Source organism: Uloborus diversus, chromosome 4 (genome assembly GCF_026930045.1).
Source record: "Uloborus diversus isolate 005 chromosome 4, Udiv.v.3.1, whole genome shotgun sequence".
Classification (NCBI taxonomy): domain Eukaryota; kingdom Metazoa; phylum Arthropoda; class Arachnida; order Araneae; family Uloboridae; genus Uloborus; species Uloborus diversus.
In genome coordinates this window covers 134,761,876-134,780,687 of record NC_072734.1, presented here as the reverse complement: position 1 = coordinate 134,780,687, position 18,812 = coordinate 134,761,876, and the positions used below count along the sequence as shown (strand labels likewise).

The 18,812-nt window shown below is 33.2% G+C and overlaps 1 protein-coding gene across 2 annotated transcripts in view; it reads right to left on the bottom strand.

The window, feature by feature from the left end:
- LOC129220238 (pre-piRNA 3'-exonuclease trimmer-like) overlaps nucleotides 1–18,812 on the bottom strand; it is a 90,025-nt gene that overhangs the window by 26,583 nt on the left and 44,630 nt on the right. For both annotated transcript variants that reach the window (XM_054854603.1, XM_054854605.1), the window contains 4 exons: nucleotides 18,202–18,255; nucleotides 13,312–13,357; nucleotides 10,124–10,223; nucleotides 9,166–9,255 (listed from right to left, as the gene is read on the bottom strand). In XM_054854603.1, coding sequence (XP_054710578.1) covers nucleotides 9,166–9,255; nucleotides 10,124–10,223; nucleotides 13,312–13,357; nucleotides 18,202–18,255 — 290 coding nt within the window. The remainder of the gene's footprint in view (nucleotides 1–9,165; nucleotides 9,256–10,123; nucleotides 10,224–13,311; nucleotides 13,358–18,201; nucleotides 18,256–18,812) is intronic.

Below are 18,812 nucleotides of genomic sequence, written 5' to 3'. Positions count from 1 at the left end.
TGAATAAATGTTTTTGAAAGACATATCGTCGCCTAAGATCAGCAGTAGGATATCTTAGTGTTATTCCTGGGATTAGATACTTTACTGTTGCTCTGAGCCGACGATATGGGGTATAAGGGCAACGTTTTATCACCGGCAATTTCGACTTTTTTAAAAAAGTTTTTTTTTCGATTCGGCCTAGAATACAAAATGCTTTTTCACACTTTCAGACGCAAATCGGGTTGCCGTTGTTTAAAAAAATGAAACTCGTTTTACAATTGTTTTGACATCTGAAAGTAATGTTCACAACAAAAAAGTGCCGAACCTTAGCAATTTTTTAAATCAAAAAAGAGAGGGGGGATTTTTCTCCGATTTCTTCATCAGTTTTTTTATATTAAATTTTGATTTTTTTTAAGGAAAAAATTCCGGATTTCGGGTCTTCCGGACTTTGGGAATACGAAATTGGGGTCTCATACTGAATTGGATGCAATTCTACCTTAGCCTAGGCTTAGGGTTTACTGCTTAACTTACTGCTCAAAAAGGAACTATTCCTCAGTGGCCAATAACACAATTGCTTTATATTTACCATGACCCTTTTCCACAGGCCACGTCCGTAATAATTTTTTGAAATATACCTATAGAGTATAGTGTCGTGTATGAAGCTTGTTGACTACAATAAGTAGTCTTGTGTTTCATTTCAATTTATTACAGTAGTTAATAATTAGAAATAGTTTTACAGTACAGAACCTGTTTAATCTACTGCAAGCCCAATCAAATAGAATGTAATCCTAAAGAGTTGATCAAACACTACTTGTTCCAACATTTCAAGTAAAATAATAAAATTATTATGAATAGTTTAGCAGAAATATTCGGAAATATCATTACTATACTTCAATTAAATTTAGTTAGAAAAAATTTCCTTCGCTGGTTATACTTTACGTGTTGCATCACGGAAAAACATTTTTTGCTTACACTGAAAAATTGCTAGCTTGTAAATTAACTTTTTTTGAAAGTCACCTCCCTACGTAAAGAGACGGATTAACTAATTTCCGAAGGCGATCAGTTGCTTTCGTTAATCATCATTATCATTATCGTTAATCATCATCGTTCGTAAATTTTCAATTGCCCCGTTAGCAATGTAAAGAATGCATTGAGTAAACACATTCATTACATTGATAACTCATAATGCGTAATGCATTACGTGTTTCTCTAAAATAAATGGCGGGCAAGAGAGTCTTGCGAAGCAATCAAGTCCTGGTCAGCAGTTATGGTATGTTTCATCTTCTGTAACATGTAGTATGCCATCAACAGTTCAGCTATGGAGGGTATAGAAATTTATTTATTTTTCAAAAAAATAGCCAAAGAGAAATGCGTGATTCATCAAACTATATTTACGACAGAAGAACAAACGGTCTACCATTAAAAACAGCAAAAGCTTCAAAGTAAACGATACTGAAAGAACAATCACATATTATCTGGAAAGAATCCTTTGACTCAATAACACGTAAAGTGAAGCGAAGTGAGTCATCATTTAAGAAAGCAAGTGCCGCTTACAACAAGGTAGGACGGGTGCCAAATTACGGAGAAGGAAGGACAAGTTAAAAATACTTTTTCTTTCCGACTTTTTATTTGATATTTTTGTTCCTTCCGACTTCCCAGAAACGAGAGCCCAGTTTCAATTTAGCAACGGGCAACTCTTCCAACATATCAACATTCGCATCTGCGTTCGCACAAGTGCAGTAATTCGGCAATTTCGACGATGAAAAGCAGATTAGGGTGACGGCCCACGCGTCCCCAGGTGGAAAGGTGACACGCTTGGTTTTAAATGTCACAAATAAAGCATACAAAGTACCACAAAAGCAAGTGAATATGACAATGTGATATTCACGCGTGACAAATTGCTCGACAAATTACTCTTTGCTAAAGGAAAAAAAAAAGAAGGAAAAGTCAAAAGGGAAAAAAGAAATCATGACTTTTAGTCTAAAATATAAATATTAACAAGTGGTTATATGCAGCAATGACTCAAGTGTGTTTTTTTTTTTTTGGCAGAGCACCGCGCCCTGTAGCCTTTTTGAGAGCAGTTTTTTTTTTTTTTTTTTTTTTTTTGAAGTTTCCCTACGCCATTACTGGAGAGTAAAAGACCTTATAATTCCTTTTCGAGTACTTTTCGCACTTCTGCTATTGCACCACCTGTAGCACACTTATTTTTTAAAATCACTCCCAGTTTTCTCTTAAATGCAAAATCCGTGAACATGTGCAATAGGGTGGGTCATAAAAACGAAAAGTCGGGATCTTGTTTGGAATACCAGGCAAAAGTTGCGTATCTGTAAGTAAAATACAAGTAGAAAATATTATCAAAATTGAACAATTCCTTAAAGGTTCTAGCAAGTCTTGAATTTTTGCAAAAATAGGAAAATATGGCCGATTTTCAAAAATGTTTGTGAAAAATAAAATGGTGAAATGGTTTGTTCTAATACCATTAAAACACTTCCTTTTGACACTCTTTTTACATATCTTCAAAATTATTTATATTCTTTGCTGCTTTTAGTTCGCACATGGATCGTAAAGTTTCGCGAAACTAACCACAAATTGACTTTTTCACAGCTTTTTTTTTTTTTTTTTTTTTTTTTGCACATTGCAATATTTCTTCTTTTTTAGCCCAGTTTTTCTTTTTCTTTTCTTTTTTTTGCAATAAATGTGCGGAGTGTAGCTTTTAGCTGGAAATGCAATTATATTTTTCACAGCCCAGAACCCACCACAAGGAGGTGGTTGCATTTCGTGTTCCATTCTGTTCTTCCCATCCACCTAACCACGTTGTTTAGGTATTTACAATTACTATATGATTTTGAACAGGTTTATACTTTTGAATCAAAGTTTGAAGTTAAACTTAGAACGTTTGGCATTGATGATTGCAAGTATAACTTTTAATGTAAATCCATACCTTGCCTCTTTCCTAAATACTAATCCGACTCATTAACCTGTTTTATAACCCTTTGAACAGCCGGACTGATAAAGATGATCATTTATGTCTTATTGGTAGAGTTTTAGCAGTTTTTGAAAAATCAACCGGTGGTTAACTTTGCAAGAACTCGATCGAAAGATATCGAAATTTTAAAAACTGATTTGAAAAGCGACGAAACGTTTTCGATGCAGATTGTCAATGCAATGCAGAAAGGAAAATATGGCCCTGAACTTGCTGTCAAAAATCCAAGACCTTTCAGTCATTAATGCTCATTAATAAATGGAGTTACAGAGCTGTATGTTTTCCAAGCTGAACTACCAATGATATGAAGATACTTATAAGTTATATCTTAAAAAATTATGCTCCGGTATGGTTTGAGAGAAAATATGGAAAAGAAAAAAAAATAGAAAATAAGGATTTTTTTGTCATTTCTAGAAAGTTACATATTTTCTTATCAAACTATTTTTTTTTTTTTTTTCACACCTTTAAAACGGAGGAAAGTGAACACATTGACCAGTCATTTAACTTTTACAGTTTAAAACTTTAAAACTTAATATTGGAGGAAGGAATTCTCTAATAGTTATAGAAGTTTTTATTGATGCATAATCGTTTACCTTGCATGCCCTTTTGTAATTAAATTTTTATTGTCATCCAGAGTCATGGCTAATAACAAGTTCTCAAAATTGGCAACGTAGGCAGTTTTTTGAATCACTGGACCCACGAGGTTTAAGATATTATTAGACAAACGAATTGCAGATTGTGTGTTATTGTGTGCACCCGGCACATGTTTTATAAAAGTTTTATTTCTATTTTTTGATTAATCAAGATTGCTTATTGCTTTCATTTGATGTCCTTTGATTTTATTTTCCCACCGCTACTCTCTGCAGCATCACCGTCAACCGGGTCTTCACGATGCTGCTCCTATAGCGAAAGCCGTCTCCAGGTTGCATCCATGTCCTACACACACGCGCATACATACATAACTACACACACACGTACACACACCACCACCTACACACATACACACACGCATACATACAGACACCTACACATACACACATACATACACACAACTACTCACACATTCATACACACACAAAAACATACACACAACTACCCATACATTCATGCCTGCACACAGACACAAACACATATGCCTACACACACATACCCTCTACACACATGCCTACACACACATACACATACCCTCTACACACAAACACACATACCCCCCACACACAAACCCACACGTCTATATACACACACTCGTGATTGCGAAAAACAATTTGAATTGAAGATGTCAAAATTCAAATTATTATTATTTTTTTAATTTCATTTTCTTGAACTATACTGAAACATCATTTTTTAAGATATAACTTACGAGTGTCGTTATATCAATAGTTGTAGTTCAGCTTGAAAGTAATACAACGCGTCATTAGCACACGTTAACGAACGCTAATGACTGAAAGTTCTTGGATTTTTGAAAGCAAGTTCAGGTCACATTTTCATTTTTGTATTACAAAGACAATACGCATCAAGCATCTTTTCTCTCTTTTGAAGTCAGTTTTTTAAAACTTCGATATCCTCCGATAGAGTTCTTGAAAAGTTAATAACATTTGATTTTTCAAAAACAGTTTAAGCTCTACCAATAAGTCATTAAATGTTCCTCTTGAACAGTACGGCTCTTTAAAAGGTTACAACACAATTTAGTGAATAAGTATATTAGTATTTAGGGAAAAGGCAAGATATCGATTTATATGAAAATTTATATTTACGATCATCAATGCTAAAACTAAGTTTTTAGTCCAACTTCAAACTTTGATTCAAAAGTAGAAGCCTGTTTAAAATCAAATAGTAATTGTAAATATGTAAATAACATGGTTGGATGAATGGACGCGAAATGCAATCACTTCCTTGTAGAGGATTATGGGCTGTTACTGTAACAAAATATAATTGCGTTTCCAACTAAACGCTGCATTGTGCACATTCATTGCAAAAAAAAATATAAACTGGACTTTAAAATGAAGAAATATAGCAATGTGCAAAAAAAAGTTATAAAAAAGTCCATTTTTGTTTAATTTTGAAAAACGTTACGGCTTATGTGCGGACTAAAAACTAAAGAATATAAATAATTTCAAAGATATGTAAAAAAAAAGTGTTAAAATTAAGCGTTTGAATGATATTAGAACAAAATTTTTGACTTTCATAAAAATTTTTGAAAACTGAGGGGTTTTTTTCTGATTTTGCAGATATTTAAGCCTTGAGGATTTGTTGAAACTTTAAATGTTTTGTAGTACTTGCATTTTACTTACAGATACGTAGCTTTTGGCTGGTACTCCAAATCCGTTTTCTTCGGCCCACTCTAATGTGCAACATTACTTAACACGAAACTCAACTAGACCATCCTTAAGCATTCGTCATAATGTTATTCGACCTAGTACTGTATTCGGGCATAATTAAGTTCTCGTTAATTATTTTCCTTCCATTCAAACTTTTATTTTAATTAATTTCTTTAAAAATCTATTTGGAAAAAAAAAATAAAAAATAAAACAGGGTATATCAGCAAAGACAGGTTGTTTTCCCCGCATTGATACTACGCCAACAAAGAAACAACTTTTACAGAATTCGTTATGTCAATAATTTAATGGAAAAAAAAAATTTGTTTAAGGGGGGGAGGGGTGTAATATAACTCAAAAAGGGTAGACCTGCCTTTCCCAAAGACTAACTTAAAATGGGGCGAACCTCCCTTTTTCGCATTTGAAGATCTGAAAAGCAGATAGATGAAAGTAACAAAATTGAAAATTTCGAGATAGAAGTGCAAACGATATCAAACATCAATATGTTTTGTGCCAAGAGATCTTAGCAGTAGTCATAATAAGTAACATCCAGGTTGATTTAGAAAGAGTGCATTTCAGGGGCTTCAAAAAGTAAGATAAGAAATCCCCGCAGCATAAAAATTGATTCAGAAACTAGCACTACCCGCAAGGTGATGCGCGTGCTAAGAATTTAAAAAAAGTTCATTGAATTAAAAAAAAATCCACGCCCCCCCCCCCCCCACCCCTTTTGATGTGAAATGATAATTTTTCTTCGACTAAAATGTGTACACACCTTTTCAAAAAACCTATTAAAGTCTCTTTGGGTCTTTGGAATTTAAAACTATTCGCCAAAACACATAAAAATATAGCCACGGTTCGCCTTTTTATGCAAGCAGCCCCAAAGAAAAGGGGGGGGGTACTCTCACTGCCCATTTTGTCGGAAAATAACAAAAAGCACGTCCACTTTTATGTGAGTGCTTTGTTTTTTCTAAAGTCGGAAAGTCGGTTGTCGGTGGGGGGGGAGGTTAATGATCACCCGTTGAAGTTCCTTAAATACGGGCATATCTATCTCTTACTGACCATCTACCTATATCGACCTCTATATTTATCAATCGATCTATCTATACGATCTGCTCACATCTACTACTGATGGTAATGGGGTTGTTTCCTTCAGTCAAAAGTACTGCTTTTAGTCGCTGAAGTTGACTTACTCTACTCTATTTCATTTTCTGCACTAATTGTGATCGAAAAAAAAAAAAAAAGATTGTTTCGAGAGCTATTTTGTTGCATTTATTTTTAATTTAAAACGGGTATGTCTTACAAAGTTATAATCATTTTTTACGACTGTACAATCAACTTCTGAAAAGGTTTTCCATGTTTTCCAGGAGCATGGCAACTCTGTATCAAAAAAATAAAGTATGAATTGTCCAAATGGCTAGGATATTACTCTTTCGTTCTTAGTTTCTGAATTTCTACACCATTTCTTTTGAACCATTTTGAACAATTTTTATACTGTAGGGCATTTGATGAAAAGGGAGGAGGGGAATATTGGGGAAGTCATCAAAAACAAACTACACTAAAAGTCGATATCAGCAAATGACGATGTGCTTCTCTTTTCTCCTCTCTCGTTTTTCCTCTCTGTCGATTAATGTCAACGATTTGTCGAGCAAGCAGTTTTTATTTTGCTTGATCTTGATTTGCAAAAGAATGCATAATTTTTAAAAGACTTCGTTTGCCTATTTTTTTCCATATTTTTGTAGTCTCAATTGCCTTATATAGGGCCTCTAAATACAGATAATATTTTTATATCTATTTTTCAAAAAATTTCTCCGGGGAGACCCCCCCCCCGACTCTCCAGAAGTTATGGATGTTCTACATCCGGTTTAAAGGGACACTCTCCTGTTATCCTTATCACTATAAAGGTAAATTAAAAAATAATAAGAAATTAAAATAAAAATAACAACAGTCCAACAGTGGAATCATTAAAAATCGAGACAAAAAATAACTTCTGTGTTAAATATTTTTATGCGTATATGTGTGTCTATATGTACATATAAATATGTGTGTGTGTTAGGGCAATATGCGAATTCGGGCCCCTCCCGGAAAAAAATTTCTGGATACGGCCTTGGTGACGAAAGTTCATTACTGTTCACTGGTCACAAAAACACCAGTTACAATAATACTACTGAATAATGATTTTACAGGCTTTCGTCTGACTAAAAAGGTCTACTCCAACAAAAAGGTCCATCATTTTAGCCAACTCATTCTCTTTATCGACAGAAGTGCTAAACGGTTAAGATGACTTAGGCTTGTTGTACTTCTCTGTCAGATTTTAAAACAATTAGATAATCTACTGAAAAACTTTCCAGCAGTACACACAATGACTGGAATGGTGCAAAAAAATGCCAGATTGTAGAGAACAAATTTATGAAAAACTTGAAGATTTTCTCACAAATGGAGTTAAGAAGCTTGAGTAGATCTTTTACAGATTGAAATACTGTTCTGTGGACGCTTTTCACGCATAAAATTTCTTCAGCTAAGCTATCTGGGTCTGCCAAGTCCAAATTATATTCAGATGCAAGATTCGTAGTTTTAACTTTCAGCAGTTGTGTCGCTATGGAGGGCGGGGGGGGGGGGGCAGTCCGCCACGGGTGCCACCCGTCTGGGGGGGGGTGACACCCATAATGCAATTGCAAGTTTGTGAAAAATTTTAAGCTAAAATGCATTTTTCAAACTATAAATTTGAAAATTTTCCAGGGTGAACCCCCAACCCCTCCCCCCGCCCCCCATCATGGAGTGAATATTGTACTCAGGATTAAGTTCATATTGTCAATACTTAGCCATGGTAGAGATTTTTCCTTATACCAAAAAACTGAACCCTATTGTTTTTCCTTGTGTTTAAGATATATTCGAAATAGTTAAGGGGGGCCCATCAATTTCATACACCCCCAAACCCTTTACTTTTTGGCCTGTCGACGGCCTGCACCTATACCTCTGGCGCAAGTTACACAGAAAGCGTTCATAATTTTTATTTGTCTTTTGTACATTAGTCAACTCAAAATTTCGTTTGAACACAAATGTTGCTGTTTCTGAAAATTATATGAATTTCATGTTTTAATGTCCATATAGATTATCAATTAATATCTAATATTTATTTTTGAGTTCGCAGAGGGGGGGGGGGAGTGACACTACAAATTACCGCCCCGGGTGTCTCCCATGCTAGGTAGGCCACTGCTTTCAGTTCATTGTTCAACAATAAGTGAAACAATCAAAAACATTTTTACTGACTATTCTTTGTTAAAATCTGCAATACAATTTAAGCAGTGAATAAATGTAGTAGGACTAGTTTAATGCATAAAAATATTCTAAAAATCTATTTCTAGTTTAAGCTTATTTATAGGGCTTATATTTTTTAAACAAATAAATTAATTGCATTCGATGATTCTGAGCCACCCAGCCCTGGACCCTAGGGTCCACATAGACCCACTTTTGGGAGAGGAGTATGCATCATGGGCATTTAATTTGAGAGACAGCATTATGTAACAATTTCTGAGAACAAACCGTATTCTTTCTGATGCATTGTTCAACTGTGAACCAGGGCTGTGGAGTCGAAGGTAAAATGACAGGTTCCGACTCTAGAAATTTTAGATTTTTTGACTCTGGTTCCTTTTCACCAAAATCAGTCAAACTCTGACTCCCGAAGCACAGGCAGAGTGGCAGACTTTGTGGGAAAATGATCAACTCTTACCCTTTGACTTTGGAGTCCTGCTGCTAACAACACACACAATTCTATGTCATTAAAAAACAATATTTGCAGTAATAATACTAAAGTTAGAATATGATATTTAAGAAAAAATGATTAACTAATTATAAATCTGAAATAAGTGGCATTAAAATCTAATTGCTTACTTGGGTTTGATTTAAAATAGGCTTCCCATCCTTTCGACTGATATGAAGCAGATCCGGTACAACTGGCATTGGATCAGCATTTTCTACATCCTTTGAAAAAGAAAAAGAAAAAGCTTTTTTTCCCCCTTCATCCCAGTGAAAAATACTTGAAAAATAATTGTCCACTTACAAGACTATATCACAGAAATAATGAAGACATTTTTAGGGGGAAAATATCCATTCCTTATGATACTTACCAGGCCTATCATTTCAAAATTTTCTGAGGGAGGGGGGTGGCAAAGGGTAAGTATTCAACGCTTTTTACAGGGAAAAAACAACAAAAGACAGTAAACTCCCGATTATCGGCGGGCGGATCATCCGCGGCTCGGCTTATCCGCGGGTCTTTTCCCAATTTATTTTATTAATTTTTTTAACGATCATTAAATATTTTTTAAACTTATGGTTGTGTTGCTGTTTGTTTTTAGCCTTAAATGCGTATATTTTTTTACATTCAATGTTAGTAGATGCAATGTATCAATGTTTTTAGCTATAACTTAAATGTGTGTTTGAGTTTTATTCATATTTTTTAACTATTGTATACAGTAGTATTGTTTTTTTACCCATTGTTCGGATTATCCGCGGTTTCGCTTATCCGCGGTTACCGTGTCACCCTATTCCGCGGATAATCGGGAGTTTACTGTACATAGAAAAATGTACTTACATTATACTACAGAAATCTAAGGGAGGTACCCCCCCCCCCCCGTCCTGATCACTTAAATAATGCCTGCACATACATAAATTTAGTACATTAGAAAAATTTAAAGATAAGGTTAATTAGGTTACTTTCCAGGAAAAATTAACATGTCATTCAACTACTTTTGCCTGTTTGGTATTATATTTAAGAGAACAAAGAAATATTTAAAAATTTAAGGTTGTAAGTATCTCAAAAACCTTAAATTTTAGGAAAAAACATACTTACAATATAAAATTCTCTAGACCTTCCAATATTTAATTTATTCACAAATGGCTGGACAGCTTTCAAGTGTTGTTTCAAGGTCTGTGGTTCAGCATGCACAGTACTAAACAAAAACATTTTTTTCCCCATTCAGCATTGCAGATTTATTTTCATATGAAAATAAAAGTGTCAGAAAACAAGAATGCTCAACAAGGAATATCTTTTTGGTAAACCTCAGTAGCAGATTTTAGGAGGGGGCACAGGGGGTCCGCCCCCAAAAGGATTAATTAATTTAACTATTTTATCTATTATTTTTTAATTGATTTCTCTATTGCATTTTTTTGTAGTTAGTTAAAATAAACACAAAATACAAAGCATATTTTGAAAGAAAACATTTCTTTTTTTTTTTTGCTAAAGAAGAAATACTAGAGTCAGAGGCCAGATGTGGCAGAATACATTTAACTTACTGGTTTCAAATCCAAGGAAGCGTAATATCGCTGTTCGTCCATTAATTCTTCTCTGATAGAGCTAACATTTTTTGAGAAATGTTTCAGAGTACCTAAAAGAATCATTTCGATCCAGGAAACTATTTGCAAAAAAAAAAAAATTCTTTTTCAGCTTATAAAAAATGCAAAAAGAAAGAAATCAGGTGGTAGTTTCTTGGTAAAACCATGATATTAATGGAACCGGCATGTAGTATGAATATGTTATCTCAACATGATCTCATCTGTAAAACAAATCAATCTGTAAAACCTGTCATGGCTTTAAAAACAAATCAGCAACCGCTTTGAAATTCACACGGAAATAGATTCCGAATTCTACTATTAAACTGATATGTTATGAAGCTATGATTTTCTTAATCATATAATTGTAATATTTTATAGGTAAAATATAAATTAATGTATAAAAAGTCAAATGAGTTCATGGATGCCCATATGTAAAATTTTAAGGGGAGGGGGGGAGCGCTCAGAATTTTTCTCTGAGGTTTACAGTTAAACACAGATATTTTTTTGTTCTTTCAATTTCTGCTCTTTATTTAGGTGAAAGAAAGAGCTAGATCGCTCAGATTTTAGTTTTTGTAATTTATACTGACTTTACTGTCATTGAGGTTTCTAAACACATTTTGACCATTTGCGGCAAATGCGGCGCCGGTTGACTCACGAATCTGTCCTTAAATGTTGCGTTTTGTACAGACAGAATGAACACAAGGTACATTGTTATAATTCTGAAAGCAGTTTCAGTGCAGATTGGAGTGATTAAAACAAGTTTTAATAACTTATTCATTACTGGCTGAAAAAGGAATGCTTTTATATTATCCCCCCCCCCCCTAAAAAGTACTTAAAACAAAAAAAAGGGAGGGGGACTCAAGCCCATTCTTATGATAACCCATGAATGAGGTATGGTTTTTTTTTTTAAAGAACCTTACCCTCCTGTTATAATCAGTATGACAATGTTCCTAATTAAAGCCGCCTATTGTGACATTATGTTCAGTTTACTATTTTATTAATTTGAAATGTTAAATATATTTTACGTCCACGTTCAAGCTAGATTAGGGCATAATATTTATTAATTTAAAGTAGATTCACTGGATTGAAGAGATTTAAAAAAACAAACAAAACAACAACATTCAAAAATTAAGTCATGAAAACTTTGTTATGAAACAGTGTATTGGGGGGGGGGGGTATTCAATATCCCGGGCATCCTCCAAAAGAGTTTTCTGTATCTGCCACTGGTAATCCTTTCCCCAAAACAAGAGAAAAAAAACCCTTGAAAAAAAACCGTAAACAGGAATACCTACTCAGCAATGTCAGGAAAGTATAAGAGTGCTTACACTTACCCTTGGTGGAAACCTAAAGGAATGCTAAATATGTACACACACTCTGTTAAGACGACCACTTTCCCTTTATTTTTTGAATTCTAAGATAAATTATTCCCCTCTTTATCCTTCCCACCAAATATACCAATCGTGGATAGTGTTATTAAACTTTTAGAAAGATTGTTTTTATGTGTATTCCCTCCCCCCTCTTTTTGAGAGGGGGTTTGAGGAGGTATTTGTAGTGTTTGAGGAGTTCAATATTGTTATCGGGGAGAGCTGGGATGTGCAATCCGGTTAACCCAGACTTTTACATAGCCAATGAGTCATCTTTCATTGATTATAACAATGGTTGTCGAGAAAAAAACATTTTAGTGAACCACTTTACTTTAATGTCATGAATGACAGGGATTTTTAAAAAATGATTTTTTCCCCTTTTTCTTTATCATGTGAAAACATGGATATTTTACAACTTTACTTGAAAAATATGAATTTACATTTTTATTATTTTATGATTTAGTATTATTAGTGCTGTACTATTGAAATATTTGAAATTTTGTAATTCAAAAGCTATGCTTTAATTAACACAAATTATAAAAATATTTCATATCATACAGTCTAGTAGCATGATGTTATATTTGCAATTATTATTTTAGTATAAATTCCCCACTAAACTGTTAGGATAAAAATTAATCTTTTTTCATTACATTTACAACGGTGAATATACCACAGTAAAGTGAAAGTGCCTCTTACTAAAATTGGCAAAATTTAAAAAGAAAACAATTCGAAAAAAAAAAAAAAACTTTGTTGATATTAAAAAAAAGAAGAAATACACTAAAAACCTTTATAACAAATGAAAAACAACAAAAATTAATTGAATCGCAAAATTTAATATGAATTGATATTTCAACACTCCATCAATAAGAAACTTTGTGGCAAAAGTATCACATGTAAAACCTACATTATCATAAAATAGAGCATAATTTTAAACATGCTAAGTCTTCAGCATTTATGAATAAATTTTATCTAGTTTCTAAACCAATTTTTTTCCCCTTTGAAAGGTCATTTTAAGGATCTCCAACAAGTTGACATTTTTTGCTCCATTTACACCATCTATCCTTTTGCTTTTCTTTACAAAAGATATTAAAAAGTTGAAAAAATAAGTGATAAAATAAATAAATGAATGAAATAAAGAACTTTTATGCTAGAATTAAATGATGCGGATGTTTCAATAAATGGATAAAGAAAGAAAAAATTATAAAATTGCAGTTCAATACTATACCACTCATTTAACAATCTGAACAAAATTCTCATGAATGTAACTTAAATTTCTGAAAACATACAGTGCTTTTTTTTTTTTTTTTGGCATAGGTATTATAAACCCATTCTTTCTACATACCTTTTAATATTTTGCATTGCTAAAACATGACAAATTTTCAAGAACACTGAAATAGGAAAAAAGATATAAATATTAATTAAGTAACACAGTAAAAAACAAAATATTAATAAATTTAAAAAAAAAGTGCGATAAATATGCTTGAGGAAAAAATGGTCTTTATTATTGGTAAAAGAATAGAGCTTAATAAAAACCATAGAAAAGTAAATTAAAAAAAATAATAAATGAATGGATCATCTAATATACACTGCTCAAAACAATTATGGGAACAAGCAAAAAAGTGAAGAAAACCATGCGAGACAGCCAAATATTGGCATACAATGGATATTACTCGCGTCTCACTACACCATACAGAAAAAATACGTAAAAAAATTTGGAATTAAGCTTTCATTCTTTGAAAATATGGAAAAAACATGAAAAGATTATTTCAGACACTAACAAGCAACCTTGGATGCGCAGCAATGTGTCGTCGGAGCATGTGCCAAAAAAACTCGATTGAAATCAGGTCAGGAGAGCACGCTGGCCACTCCATACGCTGTATTGTTTCAGCTTCAAGCATGTTCTCCATCAGACAATCTCTGCGGTTGGCCATTATCATTCTGGAAAACAAAGGAATCTCCAATGGCTCCAGCGTAAGGCATGACATAAGGTGGCAGTATCTCATCTGCTTAGCTTCTGTCCGTCAAAGTGCCTTTTTGAATGATATGCAGGTCCATACATCCACCTATGCTGATTCCACTTCAAACCATCCAACCAGCTCATCTGTATTGTGAACATTCACAAACAAATGCGGGGTTATTTCGAGTGCCTCTATACCTCCGTGCCAGAACACGTCGGGTGTCACACTTCAGGCTGAATCGGAACACGTCTGTAAACAACACTCGGCTCCTATAATGTTGCTCCCAATCTCTATGTTCAGCAGCCCATCTTTTTCGGGAGCACAATGGCGTGGGGTCAACGTAATGCAGACCATTGGCCTACATGCATAGAGCTCTCCCTCATGAAGTCGATTATGTACTATTTGGTTGGACATCCGTCGTCCTGTTGCCAAGAGCAACTGTCTTTGCAGCTTCATAGCATTCTCTGTTTTGTTTCGACGGACTGTTAACCATATATACCGGGCATCAGTTGCTGTAGTGGAGCATGGCTGATCTTTTCCAGCTCGAAGTCTAACATTTCCTATCTCTTGGAATTGATTCCACAGCCTTGCAACAACACTTCTGGCGACTCCAACAGCGTCCATGACATTACGTTGTGTTTTCCCGGATTCTAGTCTGTCTATAACACACCATGCCATGGATTCTGGTAAATCACGTTGTTGAGACATGTTGAGAACCTTGTCGCAAAAAGAAAAAAAAATACTATGCAATCAAATTTCACGGTTATTGCAATAAAACAGACGTTTCTGCAACATCTTGATTTCTGCCCTTATCTCCTTTTTCTGGTTTTTGACGTCATAAACTTTGATTTGCATATTACGTTTTCTTCTTCCGTTTCCAGGTAGGCTTTAAATTATGAATGATTCATTTTATGTTACTTATTGAAATTTTTGCTATAACCATGTGCTCCCCTAATTGTTTTGAGCAATGTAGAATGAATAAAGAAATATCCAACACACATTCTATCTAACAATCCAAAATCTAGTATGTGATAATAAAATGGCATTTAAAAAGTGTAAAAGGTAAAGGAGTTGCGGAGAAAAAGTAAGGTATCTGAGTGTGTTAAGGCCTTGTCAATTAATGTAATTGCTATTTTTGATGACCCTCAAAAATGCTTCGCAAAACTTTTCTCCAGTTGTTTGGTAATAAGAAAAAAAAAATCAGCAATGCAAAAACTTTTTCCAGTGTACGTAAGTTGTAATTTCCCAGCTATTTATCACTGAGCCATATTGAAAGCAAGTTTTCACACTATAAAATCAAGAAGTGTAACAAATTAAGTCGAGAATGAGTGACAATTATGTAAAAAAATCAAATTTATTAACAAACTATAGGACCCCACAGACGTTGTTCTGTTCAAGCTTTGTAAATTGAAAAGTTAAAAAAATTCAATGAACCATCAAGTGTTTGAGCTGTTTTGTTGAAAAAAATAAGTAAAAAGAAAATGTTTTAAGCTGCTTGGTGTCAGAATGCGTATGTTTATTGCAACTTGATTTATCTAATACCCACTGAGCAGTTGTTTTATTAACTATTTTTTCTCCCGTACTTGATGGTTTGTTCCTTCAGCCATACGCAAAGGATAAAAAGCGTCCTCAGATATTAAGTGTAAAAAACTAACTACCCATCTAGAACAAACCGGAAATCCCGCTGCAACATCCCCCATATGAAAAAGAATAAAACAATCAAAAAGATATCGTTAAAAAAAATGATAAACGTAAAAACAGTTCTCTGATTAAGCAAAAAATTACTCATTCCCCCTCCCGATGTAAAATAAACACATTCTTCAACTAAAATGACTAAAAACTCTTTGAAAACGAAAAGCAATTCTTTGCAATTTGAAATAATTTGCCAAATAAACATTTTAAACTTCATATATTGCCTAATTTGTTCTTTCCACCAAAGATAAAGATCTTCCACTGCACTGATCTTTTGTGTACAGAACTACCCTGTTGTAATTTATCTGGACGAAAATAAAATTTGTTTTGTTTTTAAATTCCATCAGCTTTTCCTTTAATAATGTACACACGTTTTGCATGAACCTTCCAGTACTTTACTTTAAAATATATCACGGGACCTGAAATCGTTGTTTACAAGAAATGAAGGCGTCACTCTCTCTCTACTTTTTATCTATTCTCAATTAACATTTCACAGTAGGCAATTTCATTACAAAACCTGAGCTGGCTTTCTTATTGTCCTTTGGCAACGGGTTAAATATTTATTTCGGTTCTCGCTCAACAATAGGTTAAAATAAATATTAATCATTTGGGAGATATAACCATCCAATGTTTAAATTAATTAATTAACAAAAACGTTTCCGATTTGATCCATCACGCTTCAAAACCATGCTTGCCACAACTTAATTACACACAAAAAATTTGATCAAAATCGATCCAGCCGTTTAAAAGTCTTATGGTGACAAACGTCCGCACAAAAGATTTTTATATATTAAGATAAGTTTAAAGGAACAGAAATAATAAATGACAAAAAAAAAAAAAAATCTGATTCACACTAAAACAAATGAAATGATCATCTTTGTCAACCCCTTGCATTCTTCATAAATGCATTTGTACAAAACTCACATTTATGTATTTCTTTTACATCATCTTTCAGACATTCGTCACTTTATTGACTAAGCCATTTCACTTAATTCAAATATGCATATACTATTTGAATAAAATATCAACAAAAACCAATATCTCCAATCAATTATAACACAAAAATTGATGCAGAAGCCAATGAAGAATTACTATTAATTCTTAGAAGTCAATGAAGAATTATTATAATATTTATTAATTTGAACAAAAAGTAATTAAAACCTTACCTTGATGAAATAACAAGGAACCCGTGTCTCAAAATTTAAACAGGCTCACTACATTTTCCTAGCAGGGATTCCAACATCTGGATCTTTGAAAGAAGAACACTGCAATAGGTATCAATCATTTGACGGATCTTGGGAAATCTAACGACGTAGTGGCGATTGGGCCATATCACCAACTGGACCATAACATCCTCAGATACCTCATATAATATTAATAATTTGTAACATGAATAGCTTTTTGAAAATGTAACTACAGTGGCCACCACTTATATGAATCCCATTTGTTCTTAACAGCTTTGTTTCCATAAAGTGGCTGATTCAATAAAGCTGGATTTTGTTCTGTTTTTGATGATTTAAATCATTAAAGTGGTTGATTCAATTTACCACTCATTCAATTAACTGGCTCATACTGCATAACATAAAATTTACAAAATCTTTTCTTTGATCTTAAGCTGGACAAATTTGAGACTTAATTTTATAAGATGAAACATTGATTTGAACTTTTATAGTTGTGCATATCCAACTTACGTATATTGGAGTAAAAAAAATTGATCCATAGCTTAGGGTTTTTTTTCCCCAAAACATTTTATTTGAGGATAGTGATCTTTCTCATTTTTGATAAGCTATTTTTTGCAAGTTAATCAGACATTAATGTAAAAAATTACTAGGAATAAAAGAAAATTCTAAAACATCAATTTTTTGCCTATTAATTTCTTACTAATTTGTTTTATGAGCAACAAACCATTTTAAATGTATTTATTTACATATCCTTTAAAATTTTAGCATTCAAATTTGATTTTCATTCTATTCCAGAAACTAAATGGACGACTGCATGCAATATACAACTTAATGCTCAAATGAATGTAATATTCAAGTATCAACACATGAAAAACAAAACTTAGAAAACGTCAGAAAAAAACGGATAACCGATTTCAAACGAGTTTTGTTTTCATTATGTTTAATAATTATTTCAAAAAACGTCAAAAAAAAAAAACTTTAAACTATAAAGTAAGTAAAATACTACGTTGAATGCATTTTAATTCAATATTTGAAAAACATTACACTTCAGGGTCCCATGTACCAACCACTACGTGTGGTTGAACCGATTATTTGAAAGACAATTCAGTTCTAGAAATAGTCCATGTTTGAGTAAATAAATATATATATTATTTAAAGCAACTCCCCCCCCCCCCACACACACACTTCCTCCTCCTCTGGAACTATGGAGCAGCCCAAGGACACTGAAGTGGAATAACACCTAACAATCAAATTAACTGACAAAGGATGACCATACAAAAACTGCTAAGTATCAAAGTTTTCAAACAGTCCCCCCCCCCTTTTTTTCAAAAGGTGGATATGCAAACTCAACAATATTTCACTGGGAGCTAACAAGTTGAAAATAAGAAAATGTATAATTACCCCAACCAGTCACGAAAGAATCATATCCTGACTCGTGAGGAAACTCTCCATTAACTAAACAAATATAATTAATTAATTAATCAAAGGATTTTTAAAAATGTATAAAACTGTTACAGAGTGAAAAAGATTAGTGTATGTAACAAACATAATATTAAAAAGTATCACATTTTATTACAAAACATCAATTTTGAACCAGTAAAAATTATTTTATAAACGAAAAAAAAAGATATGTTTATTTTACAGAAAAAGAACAGCATCATCTACTCTAAAAAATCATAAGTATGGTGACAGGTGCTATTACAAAATTCTAGAATCCCTGAGCATATACTATTTCTTAAAACACTAATAACAATGTATCATTGTCAAAAACTTCCTTTTTTTTTGCTAACTTTACCCTTGAAGTAAAGAAGCAATGAATAAAGATGAGAAAGGCAGCTAATGCATTGTAAAAATATAGCAAAGAACAAAAAGAAAAATAATTCTATGAATATCTAAAAATAAAAATAAAAGGAAAATATGGTTTTGGGATGGAGTAAATGTGTCTGTTGGTCTGTCTGTCTCTCACCCTTCCCCCAAATAACTTTTGAGCGAATAGTCCGATTTTCAAATTC